Below are 19720 nucleotides of genomic sequence, written 5' to 3'. Positions count from 1 at the left end.
TGTGATGTATGAGCTGCTGCATATGCACAACTTTTAGCCGTCACCGTTCTGACAATTCCTTGTTCCATCCCTTGTAATTCACAGCTCCAAGAACAAGAATCATTTAAACACAAAATTCATAAACATTATCATGACCTCCGAGCCCAGAACTGATCATTGAGACATTTTTCCACGATCTGAACCCGTTCGTATTTACTGGAATTTCCTTATGCTGCATAAATTCAAAGAATCGTATCTTCACAAGAGGTAAGCTTTCTGCATACTACAACGATAAACTCGATTTCACGGACAACAGAAAGAGTAATGCACACTACGGGTTCAAATTAAATGAGTAGGTAACAATCTTAAGTTCATGACTAGACATTGTGGAGTAAATGTCAGAACAAAATCATGTTTCCGTTGGTACAATAAAAACTTGACAGAACACGAATAATTTAAACTCTAGAACTTGGCAAGTTGACATACGAACTTGCTAACCCTGGTAGATAATATCAACCAAGGAATAATTCCTACCTGCAAAAACAAATCAAGAAGAATCAGAAGCAATACTCAAAACCGTGCTTAAGAATTCGCTATATCGCATACTAAGCAATGCACATCTCTTTTCTTTCTGACCCGAGATACGTAATATGCAAGCATTGGCAGTCTAAACACGAAAGTGACAGTACATAGTATTGACGAGACATTAGAGTGCCAGCAAATATAGATACTCTTACAGAAGTGATAAGAGACTGGCATTTTTTAGATCATTTATTTAACGCACCTTTAATATATGACACATAACGATCAAAAGTAATTCCAACTTTATTTACCATAATATATGACAAGTAACGATCAAAAGTAATTCCAACTTTATTTACCATAACATTTTCGTTTACAATTCCTCCGGCCCTCCATGATATCAGCTTCCCTGCAGGGCAACAAGAGATAGTAATCAGTAACTTCTATCAATTGTTATAGATGTACCGTCTCAATAGGAAAGAGAGGGCTTGAAAAGTAAATTTGGATCGAGAAAACGCTACCAAAGGGTTGCACAAGTTGTTGCGATATGGAGGCAACAGGAACACTCCAAAACCAGCAAACCAGCACAATATATGTCAAGACCTAAATGGACAACCAAGTGTATCTATTAAGAACCCTAGCTCAGGCAATTCCCTGTTATCGAAGAAAGCTAATAAATATTTCAAAAGTCCAAAATACTGAGAACTACCTTTAAGATGAACAAAATTCTCAGATACAAATCATATGAAAGTTTTATCTCCTTGCCGTGTAATTCTTGATCTGGAAGGCACGTAATATGTTAGAATCAACTCATAATAACTATACAAAATTGTAATGATCGAAATAAATTAAAATGTTTGAGACAAAGTGATTATAGTACATACATTAAGGAAAGAGAATTGCAAGTACCTACGGAAAATTTGAAAGGTAAAGTGGGGAAAAAGAGGGTGTAGAAACATTAAGGCATATGTGGTACAACAGAAGGGAGGGACGTGACAGAGGACTGAAGAAAGATGGGAAATTAAATTTCAAAGTCATTGATTCACCTTATCGGCAGTGAAACAAGACTAAACTTATACTAAACTCATCTCTCAGTATGAAATTTTTGTATCGGGACGCCTAGATGCTAACGATATTGAACAACAACCTAAACTGTATTAGCCATTCAATACTTTGCTTAACAACATCATACTCATAAAATGCGTGGACGCTATATACAAACACAACTTTGAGCACAAGGATGTCATATATAGTTACTCTCTGCAATCATATATACGTAGCATACGTGTTTTAGGAATGCCTGTATATAATTATACATATGATCAACATAAACCAATAATCCAAGGGCTGGAGTTGCAAACTAACAATTTGCAAGTTCTTTCTCCTTAGCAGCTGCCATCCTCCGAAGTTTCGCAGCTTGCGCAAATGTCGACGGCCTGGATTCAGGCAAAAACAAAGATCATGCAACTGCAAATAATCCAAACTAACGCCTGATACTATAAAGCTAAGAAATTTGAAGCTGCAATCATCAAAACAATGCTGAAAATCCAAAAAAATAACAAAATCCATTTGATAAATTGGAGAACATATATGATTAAATAATAAAAAAAATCACTCACTGGGACATGGAGCTTGCCTCCTTCAAGAGGTCTTTAATTTCTCCACGCAATCGGCTTGCCGTGGCATTCTTAACTCCTCCCTGCCAACAAAACGAATCACCCAAATTCAAATTTTAATTTCAGAATAAATGCAATTAAAGCATAAATAAAAGATTAAGAGCTTAATTTCGTACAGAAATTAGGATTAAATTGTTTGAATGCAAGTGAAAAATGGTCGAGGAAATTACCTTCTTTAACTGTTCCAGCCACCTAGAGAGGAATTGGAAAGCGACGACGACGATGAATACAATTGGAGCTGCGAAGGAGCTACGGTGCGCCGGTAGGGTTTCTATTACCTCTCCCATGTCTGATTGCTTCCTTGCTCGATCCGTACGAGACACCACCTCCTTCGTTTCGGATTTTCTATGCTTCTCTGCAACAGGGTCAGTTCCTATAGACCGAAGTCTAAAACTCCACTGGGCAACCCCGATTTAATTGGGCCTAAGTTGTTTGACAATGGTCCAATTGAACAAGCCCAAGTTAGCCCAAATCTCATAAATAACGAGTTTTTAGTTATTGTATATTCTCAAAGAGATTTGTGATATGCACATTTGCACGCCCCTAAGACGAGGTAGAATTCCCTTCTCCTGAACTTTTTTCACAAAAAGCCATTCAAAAAAATTCTCTACAGTTCAAGATATATTTTGTCGTGAATTGATTTTAAAGATTTTAAAACAATTTAGTACGATGGTCTACTGATTTTTTATTTTATTTATAAGTAAGAGATTTTAAATTCGTATATCAAAAATGATGAATTCTTAACTATTTTATTTTCTCATCCATTAGTCTAAATATATGATTACTGAAAAAATGGATTTCAAAGGAATTAGAAATATTTTATTATTAGATTTTAAGCTTCCACAATCTCACAACTCAAGTATAGAGGGATTTTAATCACACTTAACATAAAATATCCAGAAACGAATACAAACTTCATCAAATTACATAAAGTCATAAATCTATCAAAATTCCTAAAATTGAATACGCTTCCATATCAAGTTTGATGTAATAGAAAATACACGACATAAAAATAAAATAAAATAAAGGAATGAAAATGTAACGATGTAATGATTTTACCGAGAAATATTTTAGTTCGTCGATAAAATGACCCGATACACCAAGTATCCTAATACAATTGATTAAAATTTAATTTTGAAATTCCTACAAAATTGTATTATTACAATTGTTGTTTAGTGCCTTAATTCTGAAGCATTGAGGGCTAGCTTGAGACTGTGGTGCTTAAAAAAAAAGAGCTAAAATATAATCTGGAACATCAAATGTGTTTAGTATACAAAAAAGAAAAAAAAAAAAACTTTAAAAAAAACTACTGTTTATTTTTTTCAAAGCATAATAATCATGCTCTTTTAATGAAATTTTCAAATGATAGGTATACCCTCACATATTTCACAAAATTACAATCATTGCCCTCATATTTCTTTTTGACAATTATTATATTACATTAAATTCTATATTTCTTTTTGACAATTATTATATTACATTAAATTCTATACATTTTTTTAGTCATTTAATATATTCACAATAATTTATACAAAAGTTTACTAAATATTCATACACTATTTTTTTTGTTAAAAGCCAAAAAAAAAAAAAAAAAAAAAAAAAACCAAACACTCATTTTACAGCTATTTATTCGTACGTCAAAACATAATCAATTTTTTTTAAAAACATAACAATACCAAACTAGTCATGAAACTGTCTAGTTTCTAAAAAAAATATCAAGCAAACCAATTGACATATTTACCCACAAAGCAATAATATCCCGTAAATAAATACAGGAGTTGCGTGCTCCAAATTTAATTTGGTGAATCGATCACCCTCCCACAAACATCTAGAAGCACCCTAACCCCAAACTTGTAATTTCACCAAGAACTACGCACGTGCCTTCCATGTCCCACGCACACATCGTCCACGTGTCCCCCTATTTCCACCGATTTCCAGTGTCCCGGCAGCGGAAATAGAACAAAGAAACACAAGGAAGCACAAACGGGATCCCAAGCGAACTTCCCAACCAATCGACCCCCATCACCCGGATCGCCATCGTGGCACCAATATTTTGAAATCCCGCCCAAACCCGGACTTCAATCCTTTCAATAAATCAAAATTTAATTGTCCGCCATTTTTATTTTTTATTTTTGCGCCACGGCCTTCCCTTCTTGTCCCTTCACACAACCAAGGGCAAATTTTACACACGCACACCGCACCAAAACAAAGCAAACGACCCAAAGGCATATCTCTCTCATTATTCTCCATCTGTCTCTGCGTCGTCGCCTTATCCTCTCCCTTCACCAAAGGTAAACTCGCCCGCCGACTCGGGCCGAGTCGCTTCGTTTTCCGCCGTTTCCGAACGATTCTCGTCGTTTTTCGCCGTGTCCGAGCGATTCTCGCTCGTTTTGGAGGCGTTCTCGTCGTTTTCCGCCGTTTCCGAATGGTTTTTATTGATATTGTGCCGTTTCTGAACGATTCTCATCGTTTAATCACTGTTCTCTGTGCAGGTTTAGCTGAATATGGGGAAATCAAGAGCTGCTGCTCCCAAAAAAGCCGATGCGAAGTGAGCTTCCGGTTTTGTTTTCCGTTTTGCTGTGAATTTTCTTCGATTTTATCGTTTCTATTCGAGATCTATATATGAAACGGTGATTTTGAATTTATGTTTAATTTTTTGAATTTTGATAGATTGAAGACCAAAAGCGCTGGCGCGAGCAAGAAAGCTGCGAAGGATCCGAACAAGCCTAAGAGGCCTGCAAGCGCCTTCTTCGTTTTCATGTACGGTCAACGCTCTCTTTCTCTTTTTCTCTCTCTCCTTTTTGTGCAGATCGAACGATTTTATTATCGTCTGTTTTGTAATTATATTTTTGTATGAATTTTTGGTTCAATTTTATACAGGGAGGATTTCAGAGTGAAATACAAGAAGGATCATCCTAATAACAAATCCGTCGCCGCTGTAAGTGAATCTCATATTCTCAGATCTGCGCTTTTAATTTTATTTTATTGAATATTTTATGTTTAATTTTGCAAAATTAAATTGTATTTATTCTTATTTTCGAATAATTTGAATAGGTCGGTAAAGCTGGTGGTGATAAATGGAAATCGCTTTCAGAGGCTGTGAGTATTTAGGCCAATCAATTTTGTTAATCGATTTGTTAATTACATGAATATTCTGTAACCTTTTTATTAATTTGTTGGTTAATTTAATTAAATTATTCAGGAGAAAGCTCCCTACATTGCCAAAGCAGAGAAAAGGAAGACCGAGTACACCAAGACCATGAATGCGTACAACAAACGCATAGTGAGTGCTCTCTTTTTTATTTACGTTTTTTCGGTTGAATTGATTTGTGTGGTGTTGTGATAATTGTTGCATCATTGCAAAATTAGGCTGAGGGAGGCAATGGAGCGGAGGACGAAGAGTCCGATAAGTCCAAGTCCGAGGTGCAAAACGAAGATGAAGATGATGACGAGAGCGGAGAGGTTTTTTCGAATTGGCTCTTGTTATTGTGTTGATCATGTTTTCTCTGCGTAGTTCTGTGATTGGTGTGATTGAACTGTGTTGGTTTTGTTTAATTGTAGGAAGAAGATGATGACGAGTAGAGAAGGAAAGCCGGAAATCGAATGAAGGAGAGGAGCAATTCGTGGTTAGGGTTATTGGTTAGAACATATCGAATGACCTGCATTTTCTGATTAAAGCTCTGTCTGATGATAAGATAGCTACATTTTTAGGATTAGGTAAGGAAAAGGAAAAACACAAGGGGTTATGTTTCGGGACTCATCCACCTGATTCCCCATATCGTTTCTGTACTTAATGATCGTTTTTATGCTCAAATGACTTCTGTTTTGCTCTGATTTGTATCCCTTTTATTATATGCTTGGGATTGATTTGCTTTGTGCATTTTCTTATGGTTGTGGCATTTGACTTCGTATAACATTGGTGTCATGGTGTCGGTATTCCAAATGAATTGCAATGCGCATTGCAACGTATGATAACTTTTTTTACAAGAGTTTGTGATTCGCTTGGAATACCGGCAACTAGCCATCTTCAAGTGAGGATGTGTTTTGTCTGCAGTTCGGTTTGAGATTTTGCATCATTGTTCTCTATTCACCATCTTGTTTTATGTGATGGTGGTTGTTTGGCTTCAAGCTGCGTCTCTCTCTTTTGACTTTCTGCCATTGGTTCCTTTGGATTGCTTTGGGGATTCTTCGTTGGTTAACAACACCAATTGGATGACAACCTGTGAAGTGTTTTTTTAGCATGGCATGAATGTCAACTCTTCCAGTATGCTCGAGTATTTTAGGGATTGTTTGAAAAGTGCTTTTAAATTATCCAAAGTGTTTTTAAAAAAAAAAAATTTTGGATTTCAAAAGTATTTGAAATGCCTCATGCTAAAAGCACTTGTTATGTGCTTCATACTAGAAGCATTTTAAGTGTTTTTTTAGAATCAATTTGCATTTTTATTAGTTTTGATTTCAAAATTTTTATTTAAAAGGGCTTTCAGTTGTTTAAAAGCAACGTTTGCATGAGCACTTATATATGAGACTTTCGATTCCTAAATTCTAGGTTAAGGAGTCGAGATCTAACGGCCAAATTTCTCAAGTGCATAGGCGCCCCGGGGGGGGTGGGGGTGTAGTATAATTTTCGTTTTTTAAGATTTAACTAGATTTTGCTTCATTTTTGGGACCTGGTGTTGAATACCTGCCGGTACTTTTGATTTGGCGGCCTTGCTTCAGTATTTGTGATGTTATCAGAAGTTTTCAATAAAAAATAGGTGTGCTATTTATATATATTTTTTTACTTTTCACACTTTTTTAATTTGTGACTGTCGGATCGAATGAATCAAACAAAATCAATGGATGAAAATTAACAAATGATGTGTGAGAAGTAAAAAAAAGGTGTAGATAACACTCTCTTTATTATTCAACTAGTTAATTGAAGCCTCCAAATCACGTTTAACCTACAACGACAAGAATATTGTCTCCATTGCGGGTTTCTACTACCCCTCCCTCCATATCGAAAGATTTTTAGGGCAGCGCGTGCAAAGCGATGAAATACAAAGGCCTGTTCGAATTGCTTTTGGAAGAGCTAAAAGCATAATTCGTATTTTGTAAGGTGTTCCCACTATCAAGTGATACAACAAGTATTAAGGGCGTGTTCTAGACTGATTATAAAAGGGCCGAAAGGTATTGTCAGAGAGATTAAATTAGACAAAATTTGTAAATTAAATGATGTGTCATCAATAACATTATGCACGTTTATGAATGCTTATGTAATAATCCAATCATTAACTTTCATGTCATTTAATTAACAAAATTTTATCTATAAATTTAATCTTCCTAGCATTATTTATTAGAAAAATACATATAAAAAATTATTTCTTAGTTTTGTGTTTTGTTTCAAGTTATCACTATGCTAATCTATACTAAATCCAGGGGGTGACGTTATTAGGAATGTAGTGGGTTGAATATTAATGCTTATCTATAGAGATAAAGAGGAGCGACAAAGGTAAAAAAAAAAGAGAGAACGGGGAAATCACTTCCCATTGTACATTATCTAAAACTACATTAATGAAATTTTCCTTGTCAATCAAAAGAAGATAAAAAAACATATTTATCTTCCATCACAACAAAAAAATTCAAGGATAATAACATAATTTCACAAGGCAAAAATTTGCTATTTTTTTAAATCTCACCAACATGTCGTTTCTAGCTAAAAAAAAAAAAAATGAAGAAACAACCTCTCTCCCTCTCTCCTTGCTTCCATGTTCTCTCTCACTCCCTTCCCCTCTCCTTCAATTTGAACAACAAAAGTAAAAAAATTCACAGAATTTTTGTGTGGGTATATACTAGATTGTTTTTGAACATACTCCACTTGTTGTGAGGTTCTTGTGTAAGGTCACTGGATATTGTGCGAGGGGTAGTGGTACACAAATTGGGTCGGGTGAACCGAATCCTGAACCGTAGGGATACGTGGTTCGGTCCGAACAGGGAAGAATTCTCCCTACCTGTGACCTTTTCTATCCGTACCAAGTGCAACGGGGTTCAGTAACTTCAGTTTAACCAAGTTTTTGCTTCTCTACAACCCAACAGCCCACTTAAAAATATCTCCAACGTTTCCGCTCCGTCAAAACCCTAACTCAAAAAATAATCCGAAAATCCCGAAAAATCAAGCCACCACATTTACTTATTTACCCCCGCTTCAATAATATCCCACGCCAATACAGCTGTTGCGTACTACACCTTTTATTCTATCGATTCGATCGCTCTCAACCACCAGACCCCCACCCACAAAATCAAACCCCAAATCCGTCATTTCACCCCTACCCCCTATCACGTGCATCCCCACGTGCCCTCCTCGCTAGCGAAGAAGCACACAAGGAAGCACATAAGGGAGAGCCCAGCAGCAAATGAAGGCGTAGCGCACGGATAGCTGACGCGGCAAAACATTTTCGAAATCCCGCCGAAAACCCAAAACTTCAATTTTTTGGGTTAGTCGAAATTCGGTTTTGCCCCTTCTTAATTCCTTCTTATTCCCCCCTTCGGCCCTTTCGCCAATTTCACACCCACGCATCGCAACAACAAAAACAAGGGCGTAGTTTACTCTCTCTCTCTCTCTCTCTCTCTCGCGTCTTCGTCTTGTTCTCGAAAACCCTAGGTAACCTCGCGCCTCCGCCGCTATGACTCGGTCCGAATCGAGCAGTTTGACCGTTTCCGAACGATTCTCGCCGATTCTCACAGAATTTTGACTTTTTTTGTGTGTTCGCAGGTTCGCCATGGGTAAAGCCAGAGCTGCTGCTCCCAAACGCGATACGAAGTGAGTTTTGTGCTCTATTTTGCTTTGATTACAATCCGATTGCATCGGTTCGATCGGAGAACTGTGATTTGTTCTCTCGTGCTTTGATTTCTGCCGTGCTTTGTGTGTTTGAATTTTTGCTGAATTTTTTTTTTTTTTTTTTTTTTGAATTTTGAAAGGTTGAAGAGCAAGAGTGCCGGAGCGAGCAAGAAGCCGGCGAAGAAAGCCGGAAAGGATCCGAACAAGCCGAAGAGGCCTGCGAGTGCCTTCTTCGTTTTCATGTACGGTCAACTCTCTTTCTCTCTCTCCGGTTCCAGTTTTAGATCTGACTTTTCTGCATCTTTTTATTTTTTAGATATTTTTCCTTTACCGAATTGAAGTTTGCTTTCGTCGTTTTACAGGGAGGACTTCAGAGAGAAGTACAAGAAGGAGCATCCAAACAACAAGTCGGTTGCTGCCGTAAGTCAAAATCTCATCCTCTCGGATCTACCAACTTGTTCTTCGATTTTACTCTCTAATTAGTTGTTTTGGTTAATTAATTAATTAGTTAGATCAAACATTAATGCAAATTAATCTTGATTTTGTTCAATTGTAATCAAACAGGTCGGTAAAGCTGGTGGCGATAAATGGAAATCGTTGTCAGATGCCGTGAGTGTTCAATTATCGTTTTAATTTCGTTGATTAGTGAATAATGTGAAATTATTTTGCTGAATTTTGATGGCTTGTGCTTGAATTAATCAGGAGAAAGCTCCCTATCAAGCCAAGGCAGACAAGAGGAAGGTAGAATATAACAAGAACATTCAGGCATACAACAAGCAATTAGTAAGCGCTCTTGCTCCGGCTTTCATGTAATTCGCTTAGTTATCAGGTTGAGGATATTTGTGAGATTTTGTTGGTTTATTTACGTGAATTAGGCTGAAGGAAATAACGAAGCTGATGAAGAAGAGTCTGATAAGTCCAAGTCTGAGGTAAATGATGATGATGAAGACGAGGATGAGAGCGGTGAGGTCAGTTGTAATTAATCAAGCTCACATTGTGTTTGTTTCCGCTGTTTCGCATGTTCAATTAGTTGAGTTGGTTACTTAATTGTTTGTTTTGGTTGTGTTGTAGGAGGAAGACGATGACGAGTAGAGAGTAGGGGAATCGAAATGGAGGGGGAGAGGCAATATGTGTAGGGTTGCTTAGAGGACAATTGAAAGGCCTGCCTGCACTTTGTCTTCACTATGGATAAGTTGCTGGCTCTCTACTTTTGTTTTTAGGGATTAGATTTAGGAGAAACACAAACAAAAATCGGATTAAGTTTGAAGATTGTCTGCTCCCCTTGATTCCCATATCGTTGTTTTTGTGCTTAATGATCCTCCTTATGTTCAATGAATTTCAGTTTGCTTTCGGTAGTTTCTTATTATGCAAGTTAGTGTTGTCATATGTGATGTGATGATATTGGTGTTCGACAACACTCTGGTACTAGTATTCGACCTTACCCTGGGGATGGTGATTGATTTTACCTCTGGACGTTAGAATAATTTGCGTTGAGAGATTCTCCCAGGATTAAGTCTTAGGACGAGAATCTGGGAAGTTAATGTGGCGGTATTTTGCTTAATTTAAACTATTCAAGCAACGTATTGGCATGGGATTATATGTAGTGTACTCATGCCATAGAACGAGAGAGCGACTTATGTTGGGGAATCGGAAATTGATAGTTGTAGATAAAACCTGGCAGTGAAATAGTTGACACTACCTTTGCTTGAGTAAGAATGAGCATGTTTATCAATGTTAAAAACGCTTTTAAATGAGTTAAAATAACTTTGGACAATGCTTAATTCAATGATGCACGTGACGATACAAGTCCTGGTTTCAGGTAGGGGGTTTGCCTGATTCACTAGTCTTACCTTACCTCCAGACTCATTGCTTGGGTGATGCTAAACTATCTTCCAAGGGTCAATACTAGTACATGGGCTTGAGTTTCCTATGCTTTTGAACGGGTATTTTTCGATGGTTAACTCAACTATTTCAACCATTTTCAAACACCTCATAGCATCTTCAGGACATTCGAGGGTGGACAAAAAGTTGGAAAAGTGCTTCTATTGAAAGTGCTTAGAAACACAAGTGTGGTTAAAGTACGCACTGGCGCTTGAAATTTGGATGTGAGGTATTTCATATAAGTACTTTTTCGTTAAGGTTAATTGCATAGAGAGTTGCAAAATAACTTAATTTTCTTAGACAAAGATCTAATTTTTAACCAACGGAAGAGAAGTAGTATTATAGGAAAATAGATAAACATTTATAATTACGATCTGTTGCAAATCATCCGCGACTGACAAAAATATGTTTAGATTCTTTGTTTTCGTTTTTTTTTAATTACTGAGAATTTTCTATTTTATAATGACGATTTTCAAAAGTGTTTTTGAAACATAAATAACAGATCTCGTGCCTTGCTAACAAAATTAAAGAGCATAAAAGAAATGAAATGCTTTAATCCTCCAGATTATTGACAGTGTTGGCCTTGTTTTAATATCAAATTATTACAGTTACTATGGGATTAAAAATTAAAATTACCACACAGAAGGTCAAGTTTTTTGGGCTGATATGGGCGGGTCGGGCCTAATATCCAACATGCCCAGCCCAAAGCAGTGAAGATAACAACCGCGTGCCATCTCTTCCACAATGATTTGTGGATTCTGTTAGTCGTGTTGGCTGATCGAGCGGGGGTAAAAACGAACGACAGTGGAAGAGGGAGGCGGAGGAGAAGCGAGAAATGGCCGGTCCCGGAAAGTGCTTGCTGGTGACTGGACCTCCGGTAAGCTATTCAACTTCCAGTCACTCTTAACTCTTGATTTCACATTTGTAGTTATTCAATGCTTTTCTAAAAAGTACTTTTGGTTGATGCTGCTGCAGCTGATTTCGGGTGCAGGGTGTCGGCAAAGGCACTGCTGCTGAAATCAAGTTTCCGCGAAAGTTCTTGTCCAGATTGAAAGATAGTAGGTAGGAAAATGCTTGGTAGAAATCACTTTTGGAAAAAAATTGCCACGAAACTTCCTGTCAACATTGAAAGGTAGTAGGTAGGAAAATGCTTGGTAGAAATCACTTTTGGAAGGAAGTAGCCACGAAACTTCAACTTGACCAGATTAGGTAGGAAGAAAATTAGGAGGACTGATACAACAAGAGAGAGTCCGTTGTCCATACCGTACTGCATATTCCAATTCTTTTGAGAGGCTCCTTTCTTTAGTTTATCTGGCTTTAGTTCTCCTATGGCCAATCAACTTGTCTCTTCTTCTTCCTTCAGCAGTACTCCTTCATGGAAATACGATATCTTTTTGAGCTTTAGAGGGGAGGATACATGCACCAGTTTTACAGATCACTTATACAAGGGTTTGGTCGATAAAGGATTCCACACCTTCATCGATCGCCAACTTCCAAGAGGAGAAGAAATATCTCCGGCTCTTTTCAAAGCAATTGAAGAGTCGAGAATTTCTCTTGTCATATTCTCTAAAAGCTATGCATCCTCAAGGTGGTGCATGGACGAGCTCGTCAAGATCCTTCAATGTAGAGAATCAAAGAAACAAATAGTTTTGCCAGTTTTTTACAAGGTGGATCCGTCCCATGTGCGAAATCAGAAGAGGAGTTTCGGTGACGCATTTACAGACCACGAGAGCAAATTCAGAGACAAGAAGGAGGTCTTGATGTGGAGGAGAGCTCTTAGAGAAGTAGCAAATTTGTCAGGATATCCTTTCCTAAAGGGAGAGTACGTATATTTCTTCCCCTTACAGTGTTTTATTTATACAGTTAATTCTCTATAATAATGTCGATTTTGTGTTTCATTTTTACTCTTTAGATTTCTAGCAAGCGACACATGCTGGACTTTAGTAATCACTAGTGCAATTTGAAACCCTTTTTCATTTGGATAGAAATATAGAAAAAAAAAGTTCACTGATTAAATGTGTTATTTGTTTTGAACTGCTAGCTCTGAAGCTACATTTATCAGCAACGTTGTTGAGGATATCTTAGTCAAAGTACGTGGTGACACATGTTTGAATGTGGCCAAACACCCAGTTGGAATACAATCGTGCGTACAAGAGGTGAAAGAGCTTTTAGGTGTTGGTGGAAATGATCGTTGTGTGGTTGGGATTTGGGGGATATCTGGAATAGGCAAGACAACAATTGCAAAAGCTGTTTACAATGCGATTGCTCATAAGTTTGAAGGTAGATGTTTCTTAGCAGATGTTAGAGAAACATCGACATCAAGTCAAGGAGTAATCCAACTACAGAACACTCTTCTTTCTAAAGTTCTATGCGGTACAGAGTTGAAAGTTGTCAATGTTCATGAAGGAATCAGCCTGATAAAGAAACTGTTGAGGGGAAAGAAGATTCTCTTAATTCTTGATGATGTGGATCGATTGGAGCAGTTAAACAACTTGGTTGAAGTTGATTGGTTCGGTGAGGGTAGCAGAGTGATCATAACCTCAAAAAATAGAGGATTGCTGGAATCTTATGGAGTTGAGTTGATATACGAGGTCCAAAAGCTAATGGATGACAAGGCTCTTGAGCTTTTAAGTTTGAACGCCTTCGGAATAAATGAACCTCCGGATGATTATTTAATACTCGCACATCGTGCAATAGCTTATGCGCAAGGCCTTCCGTTAGCTCTTAATTTGGTAGGTTCTCATCTGCGTAAGAAAAGTATAGATCGTTGGAAAGCTATATTGGATAGTTACGATTCTTACGTAGGAGAACCTTATACAGATATTCAAGGAATACTTCGAAAAAGTTATGATGCCTGGGATTATGTCGTGCAACAAGTTTTCCTAGACATTGCATGTTTCTTTAAGGGTGAACATAAAGACTACGTGTTACAAATATTAAAAAGTTCGAAGCTCAATGTACCTCAAGATTGTATTGAAGTACTCGTTGAGAATGCCATCATAACTATTGAAGATAATAGGATTTTGATGCATGACTTGCTAGAAAAAATGGGTAAGCGTATAGTTTACGAAGAATCTCCCACTGAACCAGGGAAGCGTAGCAGGTTGTGGTTTCATGAAGACGTGTACCATGTTCTAACTAAAAATCAGGTAAGTTCAATATATTTTCTTACATTTAATTTGGCATGATGTAGAAAAAAAAAGGATTTTAAAACAGCCTTTGTAAATTCTTTGTTATATGACTTGTTTGCTAACATTATTTCTTTTTTTCATCTTAGGGAACAAAGAAAATTAGAGGCATTGTGGTGGAGCTGCCCGAACCAGATGTGATAACCTTGAATGCAGAAAGCTTCCTGCGGATGGTAAATCTTGAAATTTTTATAAACCGTAATGCACGCTTTTTTGGGCGCGTTGATTATCTGCCCAACGATTTGAGGTGGATTGAATTGGGTGGACAATCCAATTTTCAGCAAAGGCACAGACTTGTGTTCAATTTACCATCCAATTATCATCCAAGACATCTCGCTGGGTTTGATGTGCCATATAGTGGCATCAGACCATTGAAGGAATTTAAGGTACATATTTTAAATTATTTAAACAATTATTTATTTGAACATATATTTTATTTCCACCCCCCCCCCCCCCTCCCCCAAAAAAAAAAAAAAACTGAAGTGTTTTGGTTTCACAGAATTTGGCAAAGCTTACAAATATGAATTTAAGTGGTTGCGAATTCTTGGAAAAAATCCCCAACTTATCTGGAAGCCCAAATCTAAAGCACTTGGTTCTAAGTGATTGTAAAAGTTTGGTTGAGGTTGATGATTCTGTTGGATTCCTTGATAAACTTGTTGAATTGAATCTTTATGGGTGCTCTAAGCTCACGAGGTTTGTAACAAGACTTGGATCGAGATTCCTTAAAACGCTTTCTCTTCGTAGTTGCGCAAGCCTCGAGAGTTTCCCAGAAATAGAAGAGCGCAAGATGGAATCTCTGACGGATTTGGATATAGGAGAAAGTGGCATAAGAGAATTGCCTTCATCAATTGCATATCTTACTGGGCTTGCCTATTTGTTTGCAGATAAATGTGAGAACCTTATAGGTACATCATTACATCATCTTTCTGGGTTGCAATCTCTCTCTGAGGTTTCTTTGCGTCAATGCCCAAAACTGGTGACATATGGGAAGAACAAGAGGACGTTTGATGAAGTTTCATCCAGCAGTACCGAATCTCAACTGCCTTCAACTGACTTAGAGACTTCACAGGACAACTGTAGCACATGGCTTGATCTCTCGAGAAACAATTTTGTTAGTCTTCCGGATTGCATTAGCAAATTTGTCAACTTGGAAACACTTTATTTGACTGGTTGCAAGAGGCTTCGGGAAATTCCACAACTCCTCCCACCAAACCTAAAGTTTTTATATCTCAATGATTGCACATCATTGGAGAAAACTCCAAAACTACCCCCGACGCTTAACTATCTGGACTTGACTAATTGCTATAAACTAAGTGGCGATGAGGTGACAAAGCTGGAAAACAATTTGTTGAATGAGGTTCCTCTCTCTTCTTAACTTCTCTTGAAATGAAAATTAACTTTGCAGGTTAACTATATACGTACCTACTATTGCAGGAATCTCTTTGGTGCCCTGGATTGGAAGTTATTTATCCGGGCAATGAAGTTCCAAATTGGTTCAGCTATACCTCTAACCATCCCACAACCATTGAACATCTACAAGAGGATGATGAGACAGAAGAATTTGTTGGAGGCAGTGAATTTTGTTTTGAGATTCCTCTAAATTTACAAGGGGAGACGTTGTTAGGATTGGCTGTATCTGTGGTTCTTGATGCACCGGGTACTAATCTTTATAATTCTTATATTCTCATCAACAGATCTCCATGGTTGGGACCATATTTTTCACGTTACAAGCACATCGAGGCAACTCATGTGTGGCTCAAGGTACTGGATTTAGACGAGAACGTGCAACGGAGAGATATTTGTCAAGTTATATTTCGTTTCAGCGAAGGCGCACGCATTAAAAGATGCGGGGTGCACCTCCTACGCGCAACCAAGACGAACGGCTTGCCCAACGAGTACTATTGGGAAGAGACCTCCTACTCGGAGGGCTCAGATATCTTCTATGATGCATATGATCACCAAGAGCAATGACTTTCCTTGTCTTCGGAGCTAGAGGATGATCATTCTAAGCGGACACATATTGATGTCTAGTGGAGGAGCCAGAATTTTCAAATAATGAAGCTATAATTATGAAAAGAAAAAAAAAAAAAAATTCATTGGACCATTTCGTCGAGCACATGTTGGGCACTTCCCAATTCCTGCCGATATTTGTCAAAAGCTTATGCCAAGGTATGTCAACAATTACTGTGATCAATAGAGGCTTGTGTTAGTGTAAAATTGGCAATTCCTTGTAAAACGATCAAGTTTGTAATGTCTGAGATTAGTGCATGTTTCGATTGTAATTATTTTAGTCTAAGTATATGTCCCAAACCTAAACACAACATTGCAAAATAATTATTAAAATGCAGTAGATAAACCAACCCAAAACCTAAGTTCGATCATTCGTTCATCGAACGTCGGAAAATAAATCAGAGGAAAACATAGTGCAGAAACTTGCCTCAATGTGTTTCTTGGTATTTACATTTAGAAGCATGCCTTGGTTATCCATAACTGAACACAAACATCACAATTTACATCAGACTATCAAATCAGCCTACGAACCAACTAATATACTTTTGAAGACGAACAAAAGGGTCTCAACATTTCATTTGTTAACATGAAAACCGAAACAAAACAGTTAGAGATCGAAGAAAGCAACAAGTAATACTTGTACAAAATCTGTGTAAAAACTTGCTTGGAACTGCATTGACAGACTCATGTAGAGCTTGGGTGTTATCTTTGCCAAATAATTTGATTCTGCCAGTGCCATCCCTGTTAATGTGAAGAAATCATCATGCATGTTCAAGTGAACGAAAATGAAGGCAAAAGATGAACGTCCTGCACAGACAATTTCTCAAAGGCAATAATAAGGCTAAATTTGGTAGAAGAAATGGACTCACTTGGTTGAATTAATTGCAAGTAATTTTTGATGGAGTCATAAGCCAACAAGTTACAGCCTGATGGTATATTCCATGATGGAATAATACACGTGGATCTATATCAGTGCCTCTAAGATTATCAGAGTTTCCTCCAGGCCACAAAATAGATAACAAATAAGTATTGTTAATTCTTGAACTGCCTTTAGAATCAAATGGATAAATCTCAGTTTTAATTTAATATTATCTTCAACTGTTCTTTGCCACAGAAGCAACAACATAAACACTGAGGACCAACAAACAAGATGAAGTTTGAGTACTCCGACTTCTAAGTAACTTTTAGTTAGTATTTAAAATATCAGTATTTGAATCATATTATTATAAGTGAAAGGTTTTAGGTTTGATTCTTGCCAAAAGCAAATTTGAATCATATTATTGTTAACATATTGTGAGGCTAAGTCCATCCCCTCTTCTTAGCGTAGACAATATTTGTTCTAAAAAAAAAAATTAAAATTACCGCGCAGGAGGTCAAATTTTTTGGGCTTATATGGGCTGGCCGGGCCTTATTCTCCAAACATACCCAGCCCAAAGCAGTGACGATGTCGAATTATCAACAGCGTACCCTCTCTTTCACAACGAATTGTCGTTCCTGTTAGTCATGTTGGCTGATCGAGCGGGGGTGAAAACGAACAACAGTGGAAGAGGGAGGAGGAGGAGAAGCGAGAGATGGCCTTCCCGGAAAGTGCTTGCTGGTGACTGGACCTCCGGTAAGCTATTCAACTTCCAGTCACTCTTTAACTTTTGATTTCACATTTCTACTTATTCAATGCTTTTCTCAAAAGTACTTTTGGTTGATGCTGCTGCAGCTGATTTAGATTTTGAGATATTTTTTGCTTCTTTTTTTTTGAGATGTTTTTTCTTTTCCGAATTTAAGTTTGCTTTCGTCGTTTTACAGGGAGGACTTCAGGGAAAAGTACAAGGAGGAGCATCCAAACAACAAGTCGGTTGCTGCCGTAAGTCAAAATCTTATCCTCTCAGATCTACCAACTTGTTCTTCGATTTTACTCTCTGATTAGTTGTGTTGATTAATTAATTAATTAGTTAGATCAAACATTAATGCAAATTAATCTTGATTTTGTTCAATTGTAATCAAACAGGTCGGTAAAGCTGGTGGCGATAAATGGAAATCGTTGTCAGATGCCGTGAGTGTTCAATTATCGTTTTAATTTCGTTGATTAGTGAATAATGTGAAATTATTTGCTGAATTTTGATGTTCTGCGCTTGAATTAATCAGGAGAAAGCTTCCTATCAAGCCGAGGCAGACAAGAGGAAGGTAGAATATAACATGAGCATTCAGGCGTACAACAAGCAATTAGTAAGCGCTCTTGCTCCGGCTTTCATGTAATTCGTTTAGTTATCAGGTTGAGGATATTTGTGAGACTTTGTTGGTTTATTTACGTGAATTAGGCTGAAGGAAATAACGAAGCCGATGAAGAAGAGTCTGACAAGTCCAAGTCTGAGGTAAATGATGATGATGAAGACGAGGACGAGAGCGGTGTGGTCAGTTGTGATTAATCGAGCTCACATTGTGTTTGTTTCCGCTGTTTCGCATGTTCAATTAGTTGAATTGATTACTTAATTGTTTGTTTTGGTTGTGTTGTAGGAGGAAGACGACGATGAGTAGAGAGTAGGGGAATCGAAATGGAGGGGGAGAGGCAATATGCGTAGGGTTGCTTAGAGGATAATTGAAAGGCCTGCCTGCACTTTGTCTTCACTATGGATAAGTTGCTGGCTCTCTAGTTTTTGCTTTTAGGGATTAGATTTAGGAAAAACACAAACGAAAATTGGATTAAGTTTGAAGATTGTCTGCTCCCCTTGATTCCCATATGTTGTTTTTGCACTTATGATCCTTAAGTTCAACGAATTTCAGTTTGCTTTCGTTACATAACGCTTTCGTTAGTTTCTTATTATGCAAGTTAGTGTGTTTTTCAATTAGCATTTAATCATTGCGTAGTCTACATTTGAGGTTTTGGTTTATGATGTTAATTAATATTGTTCAATGTCGTCGTATGTGACGGGATGATATTGGTGTTCGACAATACTCTGGTGCTAGTGTTCGACTTTACCCTGGGGGTGGTGATTGATTTTACCTCTGGACGTTGGAATAATTTGTGCTGAGAGATTCTCCCGGGATTACTGTGTGGGATTATGGGACAAAAGTCTTAAGACGAGATTCTGGGAGGTTAATGTGGCGGTATTTTGCTTAATTTATACTATTCAAGCGATGTATTGGCACATGATTATGATGTAGTGTACTCGTGCCATAGAAAGAGAGAGCGACTTACGTTGGCAGGGGATGCCACTATTCCGTTAATACCCAGGGCTACCATGAGTTTTAACTTGGCACTGTTCGGATCTGTTTTTGTCCGAGTTGCTCTGTTGGGGAATCGTAAATTGATAGTTGTAGACAAAACATGGCAGTGAAATAGTTGACACTACCTTTACGTGTGTAAGAATGAGCATGTTTATGAATGTGTTAAAAATGCTTTTAAATGAGTTAAAACGACTTTGGACAACAGTTAATTCAATAATGCATGTGACGATACAAGTCCTGGTTCCAGGTAGAGGGTTTGTTTGATTCAGTAGTCTTACCTCCGGACTCATTGCTCGGGTGATGCTAAACTATCTTCTAAGGGTTAATACTAGTACGTGGGCTTGAGTTTCCCATGCTTTTCAACGGGTATTTTTCGATGGTTAGCTCAACTATTTCAACCATTTTCAAACACCTCATAGCATCTTCTGGAC

General features: G+C 37.6%; 5 protein-coding genes across 5 annotated transcripts; 4 read left to right on the top strand and 1 right to left on the bottom strand.

Annotated features, from left to right (window-relative positions):
* Nucleotides 1–301: 301 nt before the first annotated feature.
* On the bottom strand, nt 302–2566 carry LOC137748351 (protein GET1). The gene is made up of 7 exons (XM_068488497.1): nt 2348–2566; nt 2121–2200; nt 1867–1937; nt 1211–1281; nt 1023–1104; nt 861–910; nt 302–513 (listed from the first exon to the last, which is right to left on the bottom strand). The coding sequence occupies exons 1-7, from the start codon at nt 2462–2464 to the stop codon at nt 442–444; spliced, it is 543 nt and encodes a 180-aa protein (XP_068344598.1). The 5' UTR covers nt 2465–2566; the 3' UTR covers nt 302–441.
* A 1749-nt stretch (nt 2567–4315) lies between these two features.
* Nucleotides 4316–6009, top strand: LOC137747211 (high mobility group B protein 3-like). Its single transcript, XM_068487278.1, has 8 exons — nt 4316–4468; nt 4670–4725; nt 4848–4937; nt 5058–5115; nt 5232–5276; nt 5380–5460; nt 5547–5639; nt 5739–6009. Exons 2-8 carry the CDS (start codon nt 4682–4684, stop codon nt 5757–5759), a joined length of 432 nt encoding a protein of 143 aa, XP_068343379.1. The 5' UTR covers nt 4316–4468; nt 4670–4681; the 3' UTR covers nt 5760–6009.
* Nucleotides 6010–8700: 2691 nt separating this feature from the next.
* LOC137747036 (high mobility group B protein 3-like) lies at nt 8701–10341 on the top strand. The gene is made up of 8 exons (XM_068487035.1): nt 8701–8814; nt 8926–8973; nt 9132–9233; nt 9354–9411; nt 9556–9600; nt 9694–9774; nt 9867–9959; nt 10063–10341. The coding sequence occupies exons 2-8, from the start codon at nt 8933–8935 to the stop codon at nt 10081–10083; spliced, it is 441 nt and encodes a 146-aa protein (XP_068343136.1). The 5' UTR covers nt 8701–8814; nt 8926–8932; the 3' UTR covers nt 10084–10341.
* Nucleotides 10342–11578: 1237 nt separating this feature from the next.
* LOC137748412 (disease resistance protein RPV1-like) lies at nt 11579–18239 on the top strand. Its single transcript, XM_068488556.1, has 9 exons — nt 11579–11749; nt 11848–12694; nt 12914–14021; nt 14150–14446; nt 14560–15417; nt 15495–17682; nt 17871–17928; nt 18073–18117; nt 18210–18239. The coding sequence occupies exons 2-6, from the start codon at nt 12201–12203 to the stop codon at nt 16029–16031; spliced, it is 3294 nt and encodes a 1097-aa protein (XP_068344657.1). The 5' UTR covers nt 11579–11749; nt 11848–12200; the 3' UTR covers nt 16032–17682; nt 17871–17928; nt 18073–18117; nt 18210–18239.
* LOC137747754 (high mobility group B protein 3-like) lies at nt 17574–18599 on the top strand. The gene is made up of 6 exons (XM_068487906.1): nt 17574–17701; nt 17871–17928; nt 18073–18117; nt 18210–18290; nt 18383–18475; nt 18579–18599. Exons 1-6 carry the CDS (start codon nt 17574–17576, stop codon nt 18597–18599), a joined length of 426 nt encoding a protein of 141 aa, XP_068344007.1.
* The last annotated feature ends 1121 nt before the right edge of the window (nt 18600–19720 follow it).

Source organism: Pyrus communis, chromosome 10, assembly GCF_963583255.1.
Source record: "Pyrus communis chromosome 10, drPyrComm1.1, whole genome shotgun sequence".
NCBI classification, from domain to species: Eukaryota; Viridiplantae; Streptophyta; class Magnoliopsida; order Rosales; family Rosaceae; genus Pyrus; species Pyrus communis.
The sequence above is the reverse complement of the archived record's forward strand: the minus strand, read 5'-3'. Positions and strand labels throughout refer to the sequence as shown.